General features: G+C 41.8%; 1 protein-coding gene and 2 non-coding genes across 5 annotated transcripts in view; 1 reads left to right on the top strand and 2 right to left on the bottom strand.

Moving 5' to 3' along the window:
* Positions 1 to 872: 872 nt before the first annotated feature.
* On the top strand, positions 873 to 944 carry trnae-cuc (transfer RNA glutamic acid (anticodon CUC)). The gene has a single exon. It is a non-coding gene; the product is annotated as a tRNA-Glu (tRNA).
* Positions 945 to 1,302: 358 nt separating this feature from the next.
* Positions 1,303 to 1,390, bottom strand: trnay-gua (transfer RNA tyrosine (anticodon GUA)). Its single transcript is given in 2 exon segments — positions 1,303 to 1,338; positions 1,354 to 1,390. It is a non-coding gene; the product is annotated as a tRNA-Tyr (tRNA).
* A 1,457-nt stretch (positions 1,391 to 2,847) lies between these two features.
* The window catches only part of LOC125885555 (E3 ubiquitin-protein ligase DTX4-like), a 43,167-nt gene continuing 25,671 nt past the window's right edge, over positions 2,848 to 20,343 (bottom strand). For all 3 annotated transcript variants that reach the window (XM_049571199.1, XM_049571198.1, XM_049571197.1), the window contains 8 exons: positions 7,300 to 7,361; positions 6,985 to 7,146; positions 6,515 to 6,576; positions 6,218 to 6,384; positions 5,977 to 6,130; positions 5,773 to 5,862; positions 5,554 to 5,652; positions 2,848 to 5,400 (listed from right to left, as the gene is read on the bottom strand). In XM_049571199.1, the coding sequence (XP_049427156.1) occupies positions 5,269 to 5,400; positions 5,554 to 5,652; positions 5,773 to 5,862; positions 5,977 to 6,130; positions 6,218 to 6,384; positions 6,515 to 6,576; positions 6,985 to 7,146; positions 7,300 to 7,361 (928 nt within the window). In that variant the 3' untranslated portion in view covers positions 2,848 to 5,268. The remainder of the gene's footprint in view (positions 5,401 to 5,553; positions 5,653 to 5,772; positions 5,863 to 5,976; positions 6,131 to 6,217; positions 6,385 to 6,514; positions 6,577 to 6,984; positions 7,147 to 7,299; positions 7,362 to 20,343) is intronic.

Here is a 20,343-nt window from a genome sequence, read left to right as displayed (position 1 = left end):
CAATAAGTTTTTGCATTTTAAAAATATCTAAAAATGTATAATAAAATATATTGTTTACTGTTATATTCTTTCCCAATTGTTTAAACATGTTACATGAAACTAGCTCAGTTTCTGAAAACCTGTTCATCTTCTTCCTTCTTCTCTTCCTCCTCTCTTTCCCTTTCTTCCTCCTCTTCTTCCTCCTCCCTTTCTTTGTCCTCTTCTGCTTCCTATTACTTTTCTTCTTCCTCCTCCACCTCTTTTCTCTCTTCCTGTTTTTCTTCCTCTTCTGCCTCTTGCTCTTTTTTCCTTCTCCTCCCCTTCCTCATCCTCTTCTTCTCCTTCTTCCTCCTCTTCTTCCTCCTCCCTCTCTTTGTCCTCTTCTGCTTTCTCTTACTTTTCTTCTTCCTCCTCCTCCTCCTCCTCCTCCTCTACCTCTTTTTCTCTTCCTCTTTTACCTTCTCCTCTTCCGCCTCTTGCTTTTTTCCACCTCCTCCTCGTCTTCTTCTTCCTCTTCTTCTTCCTCCTCCTCTTCCTCCACACCCTCCTCTTCTTCTTCCTCCTCCTCCTGTCCCTTTTTTTCTCTTCTTCCTCCTCTTCTTTTTTCCCCCTTTTTCTTTCCTCTTTGTGTTTTTCCTTTTTCTCCTCCTCATCCTCTTCTTTTTCAACTCCATTTTTTCCTCCTGTGTTTAAATTTGTCCCAGTGAGCTTTTTGAACGCTCCATCTCTAAGGCAGCGCTTCCTTGGGCACATTATTCATAGCAGCCCATATCAAATTAAAAATATGGTCACATCAAGCACCCACAGAGCTGCAGCCTCTGCCTACTACATCCAAGTCTTGATCACAACAACACTAAGAATATATTCTCTGTGTTTCCTTCCCTAAACAGCTTTCCCTGGTGGTCTAGTGGTTAGGATTCGGCGCTCTCACCGCCGCGGCCCGGGTTCGATTCCCGGTCAGGGAACTACTTTTCTGGGGCTATTCGAGCCCTTGTTGTAGCACGCCATCTCAAACCCCTACGTCATTCATAACAAGTCAAGAATTTGAGGGTAAAATGAAGATTTTATGAAGACACTCATCCTATATGAGCTGACGTCAGGTACAGCTAGGCAAATGTAAACTGCCGACTGAAAGCAGGGACTGACAAATGTTCTGTAATGCAGAGCATGTTTCTTATTGTTATTGTGATAAACATATTACTGATCCGAGAAGCTTTTAAAAGCGTTAGAGAGGCGGTATAACTACCGTCACTTATTTAGTGACTCTTTATCTTAATCTTTTTGGTTGAGTACGTAGTCTCGACGTTAATATCAAAAGACACCTCCTTCGAGCCGGATTCGAACCAGCGACCTAAGGATCACTGTGTCAATCACCTACAGTCCTCCGCTCTACCAACTGAGCTATCGAAGGGTGATGCGCACTAGACGCGCCTATACAAGTGATAAAAATAGAACTCATACTGTTCAGAACTTTATTAAGGGTTTCACTTCACAAAACTCTGTCCATATTCACAGCATTCAGACAGCTACTAGGAAACAGAACACGCTGAAGTGTCATTCATTCTTTATTTTTTGTTCTTGTATTAATCATCCATACTTCAGCAATTATTTTGCAATATATACACTTTGCTGTTTATGATATCTCTCCATACCAGCACCTGTGTCACCTTTTTCCCACCCCACCCCTCATAAACAATGAGACAAAGTCACAGAAGGCCCTCATCCACTGACATCTGGAGGAGCTGTGCCTTCAGTGGGGATGAGACCCGGTGATGGGAAAGAAATCCACATTTAAAGCAGGGACAAAACTGAAATGGTGAGTTACTAGCCATAGCTGTTTGCTACATTGCTCACATGGCTTCAGACACTGCACAACACACATCAAAACCTCCATATCAACAATTATGCTTTTCCCAAAACACTTGAGGTTCAAGGTTTAACGCAACACTTTTTAACCCTGGAATAACCAGATCAGGTACAAATCAGACTCAGCTCATCCAGTTCAGTATGTTAAGAAATATTTATTTCAATTTCTTATTCACTGTTTGGAATTTAAAAAAAGAATAAGGAGAAAGACAAGGTAAAATTAACAATCAAGTGACTTACTGATCATATAGAATCAAGGTTTTCCCAAGTCATTGTGCAGTGTTTGGGCCAACAGAGCAAGAAATCTGCAACAACACCAGAGGAAATGCGATTTTATTACATTTTACAATGTTTAAAATAATCATTTTCATCATGCCACCTGCACTCGTACCATTCTGCTGCTAAAAGAGGGCTGGACATAAGACCAAAATCTACATCCACAAATCTGCTACGAAACCTTCCAGGGTCATCGAGGAGTCTGGTAGGCAGATAAAGGCTCAGTGCAGAACAGAGGCAGGACAGATGATATGTAGAAAATAAAATAACTCTTGACCTCACAGAAGAGCAAGTGTACAAGGGTTTTGCCATTAAAATTCATTACATTTTACACTCAAATAAAAGTCTACCATCAAATCTCTTTTCCAAAGAAAAGATGTTGCAAATCAGCTTAACGTCTGTATACAATGAAAACAAAAAGACAGAGTATTCAACAATACTGTCTCTGTAAACCAACAGTAACAATGAAAAGGAGCATAATTAATACAACATAAACATACAAAATAAAAAGGCAGTTTACTCTATGATAGTGTCAAAAGAAATGCTATTAAAAAGCAAAGGAGTAACTAAATTTCATATTAAAATAATGTAAAGAAGAAAGGGAGTGCCTTCCACCATCTGTCATCACTAGAGTTAAAGGATGATGGGATTCCCCTGGAGTACCCAAATAATACCCTAAACTGGGAGCATGTTGGTAGTATACACAGTACACAGATTCTTTCTTTTACACACACACACACACACACACACACACACACACACACACACACACACACACACACACAGGTCTCATAACATTATGATAAGGGGTCACATACAGACCCAACTCAGAGACTGGGCAGTGTGTTATCAGTCAGGAGAGGTAGAGATAAGGGGAGTTGTTGAGGTAATAATGAAGTTAGTGATCTCCAACTCAATCGCAAGTCATAGATTAAAGTTCCCAAATTAAGTATCCTTTAGAATCTGGCCTTTTCAAAACACATTGCTCCTCTGGCGCACGTACAAAAAAGGCTTGATGTGATGTTTTGTCCTAAAAAAGCTGCTAAAAAGCTACAGCAATATTTACTGAATTAATTCAGCTTCTCACAGGAGCTGTTACACCCTCACAGAGAGAACTCACATTACTGACTGGCCGACACAGCGGCTCATCGGATTTAAATGAAGTAAATCAGCAAAATGACTTCTCGGGCTGGAACAATCATTTTTATCATCGATTAATCTGCCGTTTATTTTCACGGTTAACTGATTAATCGTTCAGTCTATGAAATGTCAAAAAGTTGTGAAAATGGTTGCCGATGAATTTCTTTCCAATCAACAAATCTATTAATCACTGCAGCTCTACTGCCTTCTGGTTCAGATTGCAAACTGGATGGACTATTTTTTTGTGATGCCAGCCAATCAGGAGAAAGCCCAGTTGTAATGTGTGTCCTGGTTTTAGGGACCTGCAATTTAACTTCTCAAGTAAAAATGAGGAAACAGTCTGCATTAACTATCTCTGATGACACATGTGAGGCGAATTTACATTTACATAAATATGGGACCTTTAATAGATGCCTTTTTAACTGTGTTTTCCCTGTCTACTAGGGATAATATCAATCCCTGTATCCTCAACAAACTTTCAGACGGACCAACTTGAATTTATTTGAATACTGAGTTTGTTTTTTACCATGTGTTTGACCAGGCCATGATCTCTGCTTCAGGTCCACTCTTTGTCCTCTCCACCCTCCAACCCTCTGCCCAGTCTGAGCGGCTTTCTGGCTGTGAGCCTGGCACCGGCCTTTTGCTTCATTTGTCTTGAGTTTAAGCTCTGACAGTGAAGCTCATTCAACTAGAACTAAACACTTAGGCCTTGAAGTAAATCCTCAGCACTTAGTTCTAGGAAAATGCTCATCATCGTTAAGCTCTATAATCAAATCCTCACCTAGGTGCCGCACTGCTGACAGGATACAACAGCGTTTACATCCACTGAAACCATGTGAACCACCAAAGGGGACACAAATAAAAATTATAAGTAAATACTGGTACCTGTGTATCTAAGGTTAACGTGTACCACAGTGACTCAATAGTAAGACTCCAAATAGGCCCAGAAGAGCAGGCCTTAGTTTGGTCTTTTGTCATTTCACACACAATCATAAACGTACAGAGCCTCGGTCATATAAAACCCATCAAGTCAAAAGTAGGAGGTAAAGTATGGAATGACATTAACTGAGGATTATAGTGATAATGATAAGAAGTAACACAGGTGGATAACTCATAGTAACGTTCTGGTGTGTTCCAGAAGCTTGCAGGCTGAGGTGTAGTTCATCAGCACCACCACGAGAGGGAGCAACAGCACTTCAACCACAAACGAGCAGGTGTGTTGAACAAAGCGAGCACACAGTCCGGCTGTCCTTCCCTTCATCACTCTTGGTTTCCTTGTGTTTATAGTGTTAGCCAAAGTACCTGTTAAGTACCGTACAAGTTAATTTTACTCTACTCCTATCCTACGCTACATTCATACACCATCTTTGTCTCTTTCTGCTACATTGTTCCTGCGTTCCCTCCTCCTGTCCCCTCCCCCATCGCTCCAACTTCTTTCTCTTTGTCCTTTCTCTCCCAGTTTTCATGAAACTGCTCCAACATTTTACCTTCTTGTCCTGGTTATTCTCTCTCTCAGTAAAGTGAACTTGTTCTTGTCCTAAATATTAGTACCTATTCATTCTCACTTGTTGACATTTAGTACCTAGCTGTGTAGTAGCTAAAACCTTGAGTGCCATCATTCTTTCTGCTGGTTTCTCAGCCTCAGCCTCTTTCTGAGTTGCTTTTCTGACTGTGCTGCAGCTTCCTCAAACCTCCCCCTTCTGCTGATGTGCTTGCTTGAAAACTATGAATTTTGAACAGACTTGCATTGACAGGAGAAACCAGCAGTGACTGAAGAGTGGTTCCCTTCGCAAAACAATATCAATGTCCTCTATAACCCAAAATGTCCCCCCGCGCCCCAGTAAGTGCTGGCAGACAGAGTGTGTCTCAGTCCAGGACCTCCTCTTTTCCTACTCCTGCTTCTGTTAATTTCACTGTCTCTTCCTTTACTCCTCATTCTCCCTTCCACTCTTCACTGCTCTCACATGGATGTTTCCTCCTTCTCCGCTGCCCTGTTCGCTTGTCCTTTCACTTTTCCATCAGTCCGTCATCCTCTGTGATGCCCTGAGCTCGGAGCTCTTCCAGGACGTTGTCGAGATGTCCGGGGTCGGGGAAGCCATGGCCCGTCAGGTTGGAGCCGAACTCTGTCTTATGGTGGACCTTGAAGGGGGGGAAACAAAGTTTTTTCATTTGTTTCCCATGTCCATATATCATACAATATGTTGATAACAGAATTATTGTGACAGGCCTAATCACAACTAGGGTCTCTCAAATTCATTCTTGAGTTACAGTTTAATGTCATTCTGTATGTACCTCGTTCCAGATGACGGTGTCAGACTCTCCAGTAGTGCTCGAAGTCCCAACTGAGAAGATCAACCTGCGGTCCCACGCTACCAGGAGCAGTCTCAGTACCTAATGAATGTTATGGTACAGGTAAGGACAAAGGGTTTATTTTAAACAAATAACTTAATATTCAGAATGTATCTACATAGGCTGATGGGTGTCTGTAACAGGATGGTGGATTGTGTTTACCTTGCGTCCTCTCTCGCTGTCTGGGAGGTAGCAGTGTCGGGGAAAGCCTCTGGCAGTGAAGGGCTTCCCTGGGTTCGGATGCTCTGGTCCCTGAAAGGAGAAGGAGGGGACTGATGTTAGTAGGCACTTGTGCTAACTCTGACCATGTCATACCTAATATGGGAATATAACCAACACTTCTGTCAAACCAATCTTTCTGAGTACCTGAATGCCTGGTGGTATGTTGTAGATGATGCGTATGGTTTTGCAGTCAGGATGCCCTGGTAGAGAGTGAGGGATGACGTGGTACTCCATCTTCCCTGCTGGTTGGTTGCCTGTCTTTACACCGTAGATGGTTTTACAGGTGGGACACTGAAGGCTGCACAGACAGGAGAAAATTGATGAGATCATTTGCAAAGCAGCTGAGAGACAATGAAGAGTGATGGTCTTTGTGTGCCTAACCTACCTGCCGTCCTTGTTGCCATTATTATACATGGCCACCAGACACTGGAAATGGTACTGGTGTCCACACTGTGCTAGTCGCCCAACTGACTCTGCTCGAGACACAGGCCCCACCCCTGGACCCTTATATCCAGACGGCCCCCCCAACGGCTCCATACAGATGGTGCAGTCCTAACAGAGGCAAAGAAAGTGAAAGAAAGCCATCAAGAACACCTTACTGTATTTAGTTTCATGTGAAACCAACACCATGTGTCAACTGATTCAATACTATGAAAGATATAAATACAAATAGTGCTCATACCTCCTCTGGTGGACTTTTTACTTTCTGCAGGTACTTCTTTACCACCTCCTCTGGAGTTTTACCTGCAGACAGGAAGGAGAGGTAACAGAATGAGTTTGATTAAAGACAAGACAAGGTTCAACCTGTTAACCTGTGTGTGACACCTGTTGGTGAATACTTTCTAAAGCTGACTGCATGAATATCTCGCTCATTAGAAACTAGAAATGCACCAAGTTATTGACTGAATATTTATATCAGCCAACACTGGCCCCATTGACTGCCATCGATGGCAGTGGCTCATGTTTTTCTGTTAGAGTTAGGGTTAAGGTTAGGACTGTCACATCAGTTTTGCACTGGCTAAAAAGCAGGGCTGGAGACTAATGGTGTCCCATCATCCCCTGGACAATAGAAAATGTGTTTGGGATGAGCAGTGATCTTCCCCGTGCCAAAGCATATGTGATGTATTTCTGCATCTTGACTTGAGTGCTTACCCTTGCGAGCCTGTTTCTTGGTGGTTTTCCTGCAGCAGTGGCCAAAGCCTGGCACAGGTTTGATGTCGCTCTTGCTGACAGGCGGAGGGTGCAGCACAAGTTTTGGAGGTCTAGTCAGACACACGGGCAGAGCAGCAGCACTCATCAAAATACCTGTGATCCCTGAAAAACAGTAGAAATTGAATCTGGTTAGAACAGAAAAAAAATCTTTCTCTCTGGCTTCTTCTGAAATTCCCCAAAGGAATGAATCAAAATTTCAACTTTTTCTATCTATCACCAGAAGCAGCCCATGGCTAGGAAGTGTGTGCAATTTACCTGCCAGTGCAGGGTGAACAGGACTGGATCCATTGAGGTTCTTCACTGGGACGGTGGGTACTCTGCAGGAAAAAATACAAAGTGTTTTGTTTTTTGTGTTTTTCAACACTTCCTCACAGGCCTAAAGTGACTGTCAGATCAGAAAAGCTGGAAAATACTTTGATGTTTCCATACGCTCAACCAGACAGATACTCACTTTGAAAAACTGATGACTGTCATTTTTACACTCTGAGGTCACAACTGTGCAGCCAAGTTTCACAAAAAAGATGACAAGTAAATGATATCAACTTAATAAATTAGTATCCTGTCAAAGGTTTGCAAAAGCGGCAAAAATTTAGGAATAACAAAAAAGTCAAAGACACAAAGTGACTCAGTTCTCCCCCTGTGTTTCTCTCCTCTCTCTATGATGTATCCTTTTCCTCTGTTTGTATCTCCTAGTCTCTCTCTCTCTCCTAGTGCACTGGGATGTTTGGTGGCTGGAAAGCGTATGTATGACTACGCCCGGCCGTCTGTTTGTGTTTATGAGAGCTAATCCGCTGAGTTTCCATCTTCTCAGTGATCTCACAGAGATGGACGTCATACAGCTGCTTGCTGGGGATTACCTGCCTTGTCACAAAGCTCATCATCATCTCTACATTATCAACACATACGTATCTCACACACACACACACACACACACACACACACACACACACACACATATATATGTATACATACATATACATACATATATATACATACACATACATACATATATGTATATATATATTTCACTGAAACTCTGAGGTCAGGTGATAATAAACTACTCAGCTGACAGCTGTATGTGCCAACACAGTCATTAATCTGGGGTCAGTGGCAGGTTACTCCATTATAGACGCCCCTTATAGAGCTGGAAGCTTCTCAGGCCGTAGAACAAAACATGCACACACGTGCAACATGGCCTGGGAGTGTGAGTATGTGTATCTACTGTATATGGGTGTGTGTGGGCGTGGGGGGGCATGGATGTATAACGAGAACTGGCTACAGTGGCCCTGTTCATTCCTATGAAAGTTTCTCAGTAATGCATGACACCAGAAAAGTTCAACCTCCTGGGTTGAACACTGGAAAAACAAGCAACTTCCATATCTTGGGGTCTTAAAGCAGGTGCACTAGAAACTTTGCTGGCCAAGTGGCTAACTTCTGCTGGCTGAACATTTAACTTCCCATTTAGTGCTCCACTAACCTAAACGGGTATCAAATGATTTAATCATGCTGCTCTTCTAGATATTTAAAGTGTTATACAAAAGCCCCTCTTACAACGCCTGTTCAAGGCAGGAATATCACAACATTCTGCCGCCTCACTGTTCTATATATACGGTACTATAGCAGATTGGTGGGACAGAGTTATCTTGCACTTAAGAAACCACAAAAGGTAGTAACAGTGCTGAAATGGGACCACGGGCAGATGGGTGTGACGTTTCGACAACATACTATGTATGTAGGGTTGGGATCCGGATCCGGTTCTTTTTTGGAACCAGGTCCATCACATTTGGAGTAACGGTTTCTGCAAACGGTTCCTAGATTGTAAAAAAATAAAAAAATGTCACGTGCATTTCCATTAGAGTGCGGCACGGGCCGCATATTTCTTTCCGAACCCGACCAAGTCCGACATTATCTAATCACTAAAGCACTGAGTTTGTGTCACACAGTTGTTATGGTTACAGGCTATTTAACAGGCCTGGCGTGCGCCGTGGGTGCTCAGCGGAGAGGGAGACCTCCGTGTTTGAGACGGGAGCAGGAGGCAGGAGGTCCAAGGCTTCCAGCGAGGGGAGAGGGAGAAATATAACAAAATAAGATAAAATAGGAAAAACCTGTCTCCCTCTTTTATTTTGTTTTCAGCGTTTAATCAAGGCGGAGGCTAGTGGCTGGCGGTCCGAGGCTTCCAGCGAGGGGAGTGGTAGAAACAAACAATGTGTGTCTGTGTGTGTTCTGTTCAGGTGTTGTCACGTAAATAACAGTGCCCAAGCATGAATGCATATAAGTATTTTTTATTATATTGCTGTGGTTAATTTGGGGTAATAGTGTTACTGTAGAAATCAGAGAATCACTTTTTGTTGTTATATATTCTCAGGGAGATGATACAAGCTCTAAATCTGAAATACACACCACACACAAATGTGTATTTTCATCTAATTGTACTGTGCAACAGTTAGAATCAAGTTTTTGTATTTGTATGATTGCATTTGTGTTTATTATATACTTGTTTAAGTATAGCAAGTATAATGAATATAATGTAGGAATTGGTAAGAGGAATCGGTAAGGAATCGGAATCGTTAAAATCCTAACGAGTCCCAACCCTACATGTGTGCGAGACTCCAAAGTAGATCTAAAAAGCAGCATCTAGCAGTTAGTGGCTAACTCATCAAGGAAGAACAGGTGCCAAAATGTCCGCACATTGGAAAAACAATGAGAGGAGCTTGTTACCCTCCCAGCAGAGGACAAGATCAGCCACTATATAATAGCAACGATAAATGATTGTTATTGTGATGTTAATATTATTGTTACTGTTTATAAAGTGCAGCCAACACGCATGTTAAATGTCACACGAGAGGACGCTGCCACTGTGTTACATGTCATGCCTGTCACGCCAATTTTGATTAAATGATGCCAACATATTATGTAAACTCACACACTGGAGCGGATTGATGCCGCTGTTATTTGGTTCTATGTAAAAATGCAAAGATGGCATAAAGAAGGGACTTGTAGCAGCTCTATAGCACGATCTCTGTGTAAAAAGGGCTACAGACATTAAGTAAGTCTGCAGGCTGTGTTCAGGCCCTGAGTGTCTGATGACAGACTGCTGTTAACTCAAATCTGACAAGCCAAATTGGATGTGTCAGTGTTGCCATGTAAGTAAATGTAAAGATCAACTCTATATCTATTGAGTGACGGAAGCTGAGATTCAAGAAGAACACTCCTACACAGAAAAAAGTTTTGAAGAGGTCCATATATAACAGCATCTCCTTGGAGTCAGGTTTAAACCAGCCACCTAAAGATACCAGCATTTCCCCTACAGTCCTCCAGCTGAGCCATCAAAGGGGCAGTAATAAAGCCCTTCTTATCACCCAAATGCAAACACAATCACTCACACTAACAAACTAGTGTAGGCTGCATGACAGACAGAAGGACGGAGTGCGGAGATGATCTGTTGTTTCCTGTTGCTGGTTTAGCTTTAACAGGCTTTCTGTCAGTGCGCTAAGCTGCTTTCACGTAACCCCACTCAGTGACAAATGACGACACGCAAGTGAATGACTGGGATGTGTGTGTAAGTCTGCATTAGTGTGGATGAGGGAGAGTGTGTGAGAGAATGAGTTTGTGTGTAAAATGAGGTGTTATTTCACAGGCTTCAGAGAGGAAAAGTGAAGCAGGAAGTGTGAGTAGATGAACAGCAGACATACAGAGTGAGGAGTAAACAAGAGAAATCACTAATTTAATCTGCATGAATACAAATAAGCAGATGTCACCAGGTGATATCGGTCTGCTGTGAGCTGCCAAAACACACTTCAAATTCAAGTGACAGCACATCACAGCATTGTAATGTCATTAATAGAAAACTGTTGCACAGATGTTCCTTTCCTGCCTATAGCTATGACACACAGTAGTAGCAGAGTAGATCACCATCATATATGTATAATAATCCAGATGCTGGATCCCAGGATGGCACCTAATAATTACAATGGAGTTGATCACCTATGATTTCCTGTGGTTTCTGTTGCATTTATGTTGTGCATGTGATACTAAACAGGCCTACTCTACATATCATTCTGTAAAGAAAAAATATCTTCTCCTGACCCCTGTCCACTTGCGCAGCTTGATTTTTCCTCTCCCACTCCATGGCCTGACAAAGTGACTATCCTACGATCCCACAGGAATCCAGCACAACAAAGTGATCTTCCATTGATAGCAGGCATATGACAGCAGTTACGATTAATTTGTTCAGAAAAGCAAAACTTGCCTCTCACATAACAGTGTTGTATGGGTACAAACGTCACACGTAACTTTACAAAACGTAAAAATAATACTATCTAGATGGGACTGGTATCAGAAACCAACTATCCATGTGTTCATATGTGGCCACCATCACATCTTAATCACATCAAATTTCCATCTACGTTTGATACGTCAGATTAGTCTGAGCCCCACTCTGTAATGCCGGCGCTTTGCTGTCGTATGCAGTCAAAGTAGTTTAAGATCTTATATTTGTCATGAAGGTTTATATGTGACAACATAAGACACACATACAGAATCCTCTGTTACAAACAGGCTGTAGCCACAGAGGTAACAAATCTGCCAGGGGGTCTGCCCCCCCACCCCCCCAAATCCTGAAAAGATGTCCAAATATGAATTTCCTACTATATATATATATAGTATATTTACCTTATGCAAACAGCACTATTCAGAAAATATGCAACAAATGAAAGCTATTACTGTCTAAATAAATTACACTTGCAGAGCAACATTAATAACTGACACTGTACTTAGACTTGACGTGAGCTATCTGACACATATAACCCAATAAAGAGATTAACGTTAGTTGAAAACCCATGTGAGTCATGCTCTACTACTAATAGGACAACACCACTTCAACAAACCACATGCAGAACTGCAGAGCACTGTAATACTAGAACAGATGGTTCTGTTAAGTCTTGAGTTTATTTATGATTACATTTGGTAATAATTATTTGGGACAGCAGTGCATGGTTGCTTGTTGTGGAAATTTTGTGTTTGTGTGTATGTGTGTGGGGGGTGGCAGGTGGGCATTTTTAGAATATCTGAATATATATATATCATTATACTACTATTACTATTATTATCATTATTACTGAGGCCAGCTGCTGGTGATGGAAGGGAAACACCTATAACAGATCTGTGCTGGATCAAGTCAATGAGTAACAATCACAGTGATCACACATGCACGCACTCTCACACACACACTCTCTCTCTCTCACACACTCTCTCTCTCTCTCTCTCTCTCACACACACACACACACACACACACACACTGGAGCTATTAATATTTAATCGGCTGCTGCGTTAGCAGGGAAGGCTTTACAGTATGAGGTAAGGAAGAGAGATGGGAGTGCTGAGTCAAGTCTGATCCTGGATTAGCTTCATGTAGCTCATTAACACACTTTCCAGCTACCCCACTGATGTGGTGATGACACACACACACACACACACACACACACACACACACACACACACACACACAGCTCCTTTGTTAACACAGTTGTCCCATTAAGTGTGTAAGTTATCACAGTGACTTTTGATTTGTGAAATAAATAATTACCTTAAATACCTGTTTTCCAATGTTAGCATACACTTTAAGTATATACTGTATATAGTAGTATCAGCGTATACATGATGTAGCCCCTACTTGCTGAGGGAAAGTCATTTTGTAGAAAACACTGTGTAATATAATAATTTCTTGAAGTGAGGCACTGAAAAAAAAGTCTGGTTCCGGTAATAGTACTGAAACTTAAGTAGGCACACATCTACCACGCAGCTAAATCATGTATTGAATCAGCACTAGTACCAAAATGTCAAAAAGTCAAAAGTACAAGCCTAGTAGAAACGTAAGGGGAGATGTCCTGAGGAGCATTTCGGTGAGTAGCATGTGATTGCCTATTTTAAAATGATGTTGCATGCATCAATATTAGTGAGCAGAAGCTAAAGATTATTAAAATTATTATTAAATTTGATATCACCATCAGCAGAAAATGACAGACAAAACATGATTTCTCAGAAATCAAGTTGAAAAAAATTAAAAATAAATTGAATTAAAACAAACTCAAATAGTTTGTCTCTCTATTGAGGATCATTGTGGTTATAACTAAAAGAAAACTTGAAATGTCAATTTACATTGGGTAGAAAGTACCTCTGGAACCAGCAGCACATAATCCAAAAAAAAGAAGAAGAAGAGAAGAGAAAAAGAAGTATTTGGGAAGAAGACAAAAGCCTGGCAGCTGTGATGGATGATGAATAATGATGAATATATTTTTACCCATTTAACATTACTGTCAAGTTCTTTATTCTAAACAGTTACATGTAAGACATTTTTAAAAGTATATTTAGTCTACATTTACTGTTTGTTTCTTCTTTATCGCCAAATTGCAAAAGCATATTCCTTTTATATGAAAACCTACTTGGCAATAAACCAGATTTAGATTCAGAAGGAAAAGCGAGCTGCCCGAGAAGAAGAAGAAAAGGAGGATCCCGTCTCTGTCTGGTGGGGGAGGGCCTGAATGGGACTCCAGTCTCTTGACCCCTGCGACCTCAGACCCACCCTCCTACCCTCTGTCCGCTTCTCACCAGATCACACATTCCCCCAGCTTTGTCTCACACACTCCTCCGTCCCCAGATGGACATCAGCTGGACTGATTTAGACACCAGACAATAACACACTCCCACACATTCTCACACACATATTGTCACACGCACACAAAGCTGCACCCACAGCTTCATACACATTCTTAATGACACACACTGTAACTCACACACTTGCTAATGGTGTGTCAAGGAAACTTCCTCTGCTTTAATGAAAAATAATTTGATGTGAGAGAAAGTGGACAGGTTTGCTGTTGTGGGATGACTATGTGGCATATAATAATACTACCTTTAAAATGCAAGCTGGAGTTTCTTCTGTCAATAAACTTGGGACGTGCAATTGTACCTCGACAAATAAAACAATCAACAGTTAAGAAGTGGTTGTGGATGTTCAGAAATGTTCATTATGAAATTATCTAAATGTTTCTGGCATCTTTTGAAGCTGTTGTAAGTATTCAAACTAACCTGACTGAGTAAAACTCATCAAACATTACCATATTCAAAACATACTGAGAAACACCATCCTGGGTGTAAGTTCATGATGCAGACAGGCAGGCTGGGAGGAATCAGGACAGACCAACAGTCAGCCACTGACACAAAACAACACAGATGACTGTTAGGTCAAGCTGTCTGTCTACTCTTGGTCATCGCTCCTCGAGGTTATCTTGCATGTTTTCCCATTTTTTATTTCCTACTATTTCGATAAAAATAAGGAATTTCAAAGCGTACAAAGAACACCATCTAACTTGCTGCCCAGTCAACTAATTCAAAGGGAAATGATCAAGTTTGTGATAATTAACAACTGTTAGAAATTTGTATATTAAAACATGCATGCATACAACGGTTTTTGATTAAACCCCTAACAACTCATCTCTGTTTATCAAAATTACATATTTAGAAGTTATTTTTTGGGCGGCACGGTGGTGTGGTGGTTAGCACTGTCGCCTCACAGCAAGAGGGTTGCCGGTTCGATCCCGGGCGTGGGAGCCCTTCTGTGTGGAGTTTGCATGTTCTCCCCGTGTCAGCGTGGGTTCTCTCCAGGCACTCCGGCTTCCTCCCACAGTCCAAAGACATGCAGATTGGGGACTAGGTTAATTGATAACTCTAAATTGTCCATAGGTGTGAATGTGAGCGTGAATGGTTGTTTGTCTCTATGTGTCAGCCCTGCGATAGTCTGGCGACCTGTCCAGGGTGTACCGTGCCTCTCGCCCGATGTAGCTGGGATAGGCTCCAGCCCCCCCGCGACCCTCAAGAGGATGAAGCGGTTAGAAGAAGAAGTTATTTTTTTCATGGAAAAATCCTTTTACTCCTTATGGCTTGGATGTAACTGCACTAGGGTCACAAAGTTCATGGTTCTGTTCAATATGACACAGCATCGTAATTTGGGCTTTTGTTGTTTTGTTTTGTTTTTTTGTTGTACAAAGCAGGAATTACAGTCTGGCTGAAATGTGTTCATAAAGGAATATTGTAACGGGTCTCAATTACATTCAGCATGTTAGCGAAGTCAGGTTAACGATAACCACGGTTATAATTGTACCAATCATCACACCAGTTTCTTTTGCCCTGTCTGAATCAGTTGGGACTGGCTGCCTAATGCTGTGGGGACAACATTAACTTGTATCTTGTGTTGCTCCTTGTTTTCGTTGAGTTCCATTTATTAACATACCTGGGTGATGTCAATGTAACTAACTTGACACGTCTCAAGTATTCTCACTAATGTACTTAACCCCGCTGTCAGGCAGCAGATGCAACACACCATGCTTTTTTTTTAAATCTACCACTCTATCGCCATTGCACTCATAATTCACAGCAAAGCCGAAGTGGCTCCAAACCTCAGAACTGTTGGTTATTAAAGGATCTTCTATTTCTGGTCTGGTAATGATGTTAGTAATCATACTGCATTGAGCTAGCTTAGCGTAGTGTGTAGTGTGGGTTTTAATTATTGATATGATATCAAGGAAAGTTTAACTGGTAGAGTGCACCTCATTTAATTGATGTGACCCGACTGGCTATAGAGAAGACACATCACTGTGTTAAATTTATTGGGACTTCAAAAACACTCACTGGTGATTGTACAGTGGTGTTACTGGGTGACTCTTCTGTACCTCATTTACTAAACAGACACTGGCCTGCAGAGAGCACACAAACCTGTCTGCCAAGTTTTAATTTTTTCACCAGCCCCACAAATCAAAGACACCAGACAGCAGAGACAGTTAGCCTGGAACTATTTGTCAAAGTCAAACTTTCTCATCTTTCTTTTTTATTTTTCTCAATCACTTAAGGGTATCACTTTTGCCCAAGGTTTCTTCCTCCACATTTCCCCAAATATCTGATATAGATTTGATTTTTCCCCTGTCTATGGTTACAGCTCCCTCTATGGGCCACACATGATTAAGACTTCAGAGAGGTGTAGTCTGCAATGTACTGGTAATCTAAACAACAGGTGCTGGCTCATTCTCACTGCTCATTTCTGCTCCTCTCTTCTTATCTCTTCCAAATAAAGTCAGACTTCTCTCTTTCTCACTCCTCTTCCTGCTTAATTTGCTTTTCCTCAGTACGCTGTCTGTGCAGCCCCCCTCTCCTCAACACCCCCAACAAACACACACACTCATTCATTCCCTTTGTGTCGTCCCTATAATCCCCCACTGGAGATAGAGAGAGCACACATTCTTCACTGCATCTCCCGTTAGGATTGTCAATATTTACTTTTACTGTGTGTGAGAGAGAAGGACAATGTGTGTGTGTGTATGTGTGCACTTGTTAAATGCCTTCACAGCCGGGTATCGTGTGTGTGTGTGTGTGTGTGCGTGTGTGTATCACCTCTCTCGCTCTCTCTCTCTCTCTCTCTCTCTCTCTCTCTCTCTGGTGTTGGCCTGATTTCTTGCACCACTGTGTGATCAATCTTTGACAGTTTGCTGACTCGTTTCTTTGTCTTGTAGCCCCCCAGCCCATTCCCATAAGCCCTTGTCTTAGGAGCTGTCTGAGTCTGAGACGGCCCCCCCCCCCCACACACACACACATATTAATGTATCTACACACCCCTCCCCTTGTCTGAATTGTGATTGTCTGGGGGTTGAAACAATGCTGACTGGACCTGTACCATTGTCTACCTCTCCCCCACCTGAAAAAATATTCCCAAAGTGAATATGCCACTAGATCAGTCATCTGTCATCTATATGACGGGAATTCCACCACATCCACCCACACCAATAAAATTCCCCTTCCTCAATAAATGCTATGATGGGCATCTAAGAATCTTTACTAACTGGGAGTTATATTTAAAAGAGCCCAAAACTCTACAGGCTGCTAAAAGTCAAGGGGAGGCAGACACATAAAAAGGAGTGAACTCATGAAAAAGATAATTAAAAGAAGAAAAACAGAGGAGTAAAGGAAATTAAAGCAATGGCAGGAAAAGAATATAGAAAGGTCTGAGCATAGAGAGGGGGAAGGAGAAAAGAGTGGAAAGAAGAGAAAACTAGCAGAGGCTCAGCATTGTGCTGCTAATGCGGCCCAGGCTTGGGTAATCCAACAAAGGTTACTGTGGAGACCAACAATGAGGCTCTGAGGGGCCCAGACTGCTGAGACGCGACGGGAGAGGAGGGAGGAGAGGAGTCCGGGAAGGAGAGGAGGGGGCAGGGAACAGAGGACAGGGTAGAGGAGTGGGGGACGACCAAAAAAATCTCCATCTCAAAACCATCTGACCTTACTTTCAGCTGGAAAGTGATTATCTGTGGGAATCCCATTTTTTGCTCTCTGGTGCTAAACTAAAACTGAAAATGCATCACTTCCTGAACAGTGGTAAGGGGAAACTCATACCTGCTGTTTAAACCGAAGATGGGAACGTTTCCTCGAAAAAGCTTTAATCACTGATGCATGACATCATGGAAAGTTGGAAAGTGTGACTATGACATCTAGTGTTACTGTGCAACTGCAGTACTCAAGAATCTTTTTGAGGAAGCTGAGTTGTGGCTGGAAGATGATTAAAATCAGCCTCTGTGGGTGAATGAGCAACACTTTCCCCTCCTCTGTATGACTTTGAAGTATGACAACAGCAAGTACAACCAGGACAGCACTTCCTGGGTTGTATTTTAGAGTCCACTGTGATGCTAGCAGTATCATGAGACTTAAGCCATGTTTCCACTTAACACTGTTGGTATAGTAGAACTGGTGCGTGACCTGTCCGGACATGTACATAAACCCTAGATCTGTTCAACATTTCCACTACAGACACTCTTAAAGAATAGGCTGCAGTGTTTACTGTCTGTTGCAATCCATGGAATATCAAATAAAATAGCAGAGTGTCAATTCTCTCTTGACCAATCAATGGACAGTAGCGTTTCTAGCCCCACCTTTGGTCGGCCAATGTGAAAATGTTCAAATCAGTTTGATATTAAGCCAAACATCAGTTTTCAACTTTTACCAGGTGTCCCACTTTACTCAGTAGCTGCTCCTGCATGCAACACAACAACACTACGTCCCAACAGAAAACTAGCATCTGACTGTCACGTAGCATAGAGTGGGGCGAAGCTGTGCAGAGAGTGTGGGAGAGGAGAGATGCACACTGGTATGCCTTAACTCATGCAACTTGACCCTATATCGATATAAATGGTGTTGTCTAAATGTAAATCTTGCTTGAAAATATATCATACACAGTCATTAAATCCTGATGCTAGCATGGCAACACAAAAATATGTTTACCACATTTGCCTTTTTAGTTTAGTGCATTATCATACTGGCATTGGCTAATTTGCACTAGCTCTTGGCAATGCCATTAGCTTTGCAGATATTTGGTCAGAAAGTATTGGACAAATGTAAAGTTCAGTCTGGACCAAAGTGGTGGACTAACAGACAGACATTGCTATGACTGGTTTGATTATGGTTTGCTGTACATATTCTTTTTTTTTTTCTTAATAAACCTTGGCAATTATCTCTGGTCACTTCAGAAACCAACTTGATACAAATTTTAACTGGCTGAGTAAATTCTTGAAACAGAGCCACTAACATTGTGATCAACTAAAATGACTGCAAAAAGGACAACTGCAAGATGGCTACAAATGTATTTTAGCTTGGACATGCAAGGCAACAGTAACACAGTGGGAGTTAGGCGATGTCTTGGAAAGTCTTAGCTCAGAGAAAAAATGTTATGATGAAGTAGAGATGACAGGGAAGAAGAGGAGGAGGTTAAGGGCTAGAGAATAATTGGGAAGGATGCCAGGGTTCAAGAGTTGTTGGGTGGAAAGAGCCAGAGAGCATGTTCAGGCTGAGAGGACAGCAGTGTGGGAAGAGTGCTGGTAAGGCTGGCAGTTTACTCCAAATCTGGCGTGTTTGCACATGTAAAGCTTGTGATCATTTTCATACAGTTTATTTACCCTCCCCCAATTCACTGTCATCTGCAGCTGGTCAACAATGTATGTTGGTTAAATGCGTTAATGGATTTTTGTTTCCAGTTTAGTACTTTTCTTCACAAGATTCCAATTTGAGACGGTTATGTGGAAGTCTGAGCTGCTCTCTGCTCAGGCCTTTGCACCATGCATTCCCTTATATGCATAAAGTGGCTTTATAGAGAGGGAGGTGCTGCTGACCCATGGCCTTCACACTCACTTGCCTGTCCTCTCACACAATCCCTCCCTCCCTCCCCCTCTGCTCCACAGATGCCCCTTCACAGATGGACAACATGCAGAAGGCTTGGCTGCCTTTTCACAAGCACACACGCACACATACATGCATGCACGCACGCACACATTCAGACATCAATGCCAATTCCAAGTAAACAGTTACAAGGTCAGCTAAACATTTCATAACTTCAGTTTGCCCATGTTTCCATTTTGTCCTGGAGATTCTTTGAATTCTAAATGTGTCATTTATTATCACTTCACATGCGCTTGAAGAAGGGTTTCAATTTTTAAGGTCATGACAATTCACTCCCTGCTAGTGCTGCTGACACAAGACACATAAATGGAGGGTAGGTACTACTGGATCTCATTTTAAAATTCTTCTTTTGTGCCTCTGCTCATCACACCAAGTATTTAATTAAAGAAATTAGTATTTTAACAACAAACAGGTCAGAAACGCCAAAAATACAACCGGAACAAACACGGAACAGGAAAAAATGTGAATCTGAAGAGTCACACCTCTGAAATCACACCCTTCACAGTCAATGCAGTGGAACAAATACGTGACTCATTACAAAAATAACAAGCATAACACCTTTTGATGGGAGTTACAAAGGTTTTATGTACACGTGTGTTTATGTGTGTACACATTGATGCTGTATACCCTGCTGTGCAAGAGTGTTTTTGCGTGTTTGAACATGCATTTCTCATTGCATGTCTGTGCAGGCTTAATAAATGTTTGTGACTGAAACAGGACTGCATGATATGGGAGAATATCCAGTATGAGACATGCTTTGAATTTTGCAATGACAATATGGGGTGCAAATAAATGCTCTGTTTCAGTGCCTGAAATTTTATAAGCCCTGACCATGCCATTCAATTATTTTCAACTGTGACAGCTAATAACAATAAGAACAACATTCGGTCACTCCAGTATGCTATTATTTGCATCTTGTTCTGATCTGTCAAACAAAAAAAGGTGCCACAAAATGATGGTCTACATTTAGATTCAGACCAACTGTTGTTGACTCCATATCTGAATTTAGAAACAGAGCAGAGCAGGAGC

Source organism: Epinephelus fuscoguttatus, linkage group LG3 (assembly GCF_011397635.1).
Source record: "Epinephelus fuscoguttatus linkage group LG3, E.fuscoguttatus.final_Chr_v1".
Classification (NCBI taxonomy): domain Eukaryota; kingdom Metazoa; phylum Chordata; class Actinopteri; order Perciformes; family Serranidae; genus Epinephelus; species Epinephelus fuscoguttatus.
The sequence above is the reverse complement of the archived record's forward strand: the minus strand, read 5'-3'. Positions and strand labels throughout refer to the sequence as shown.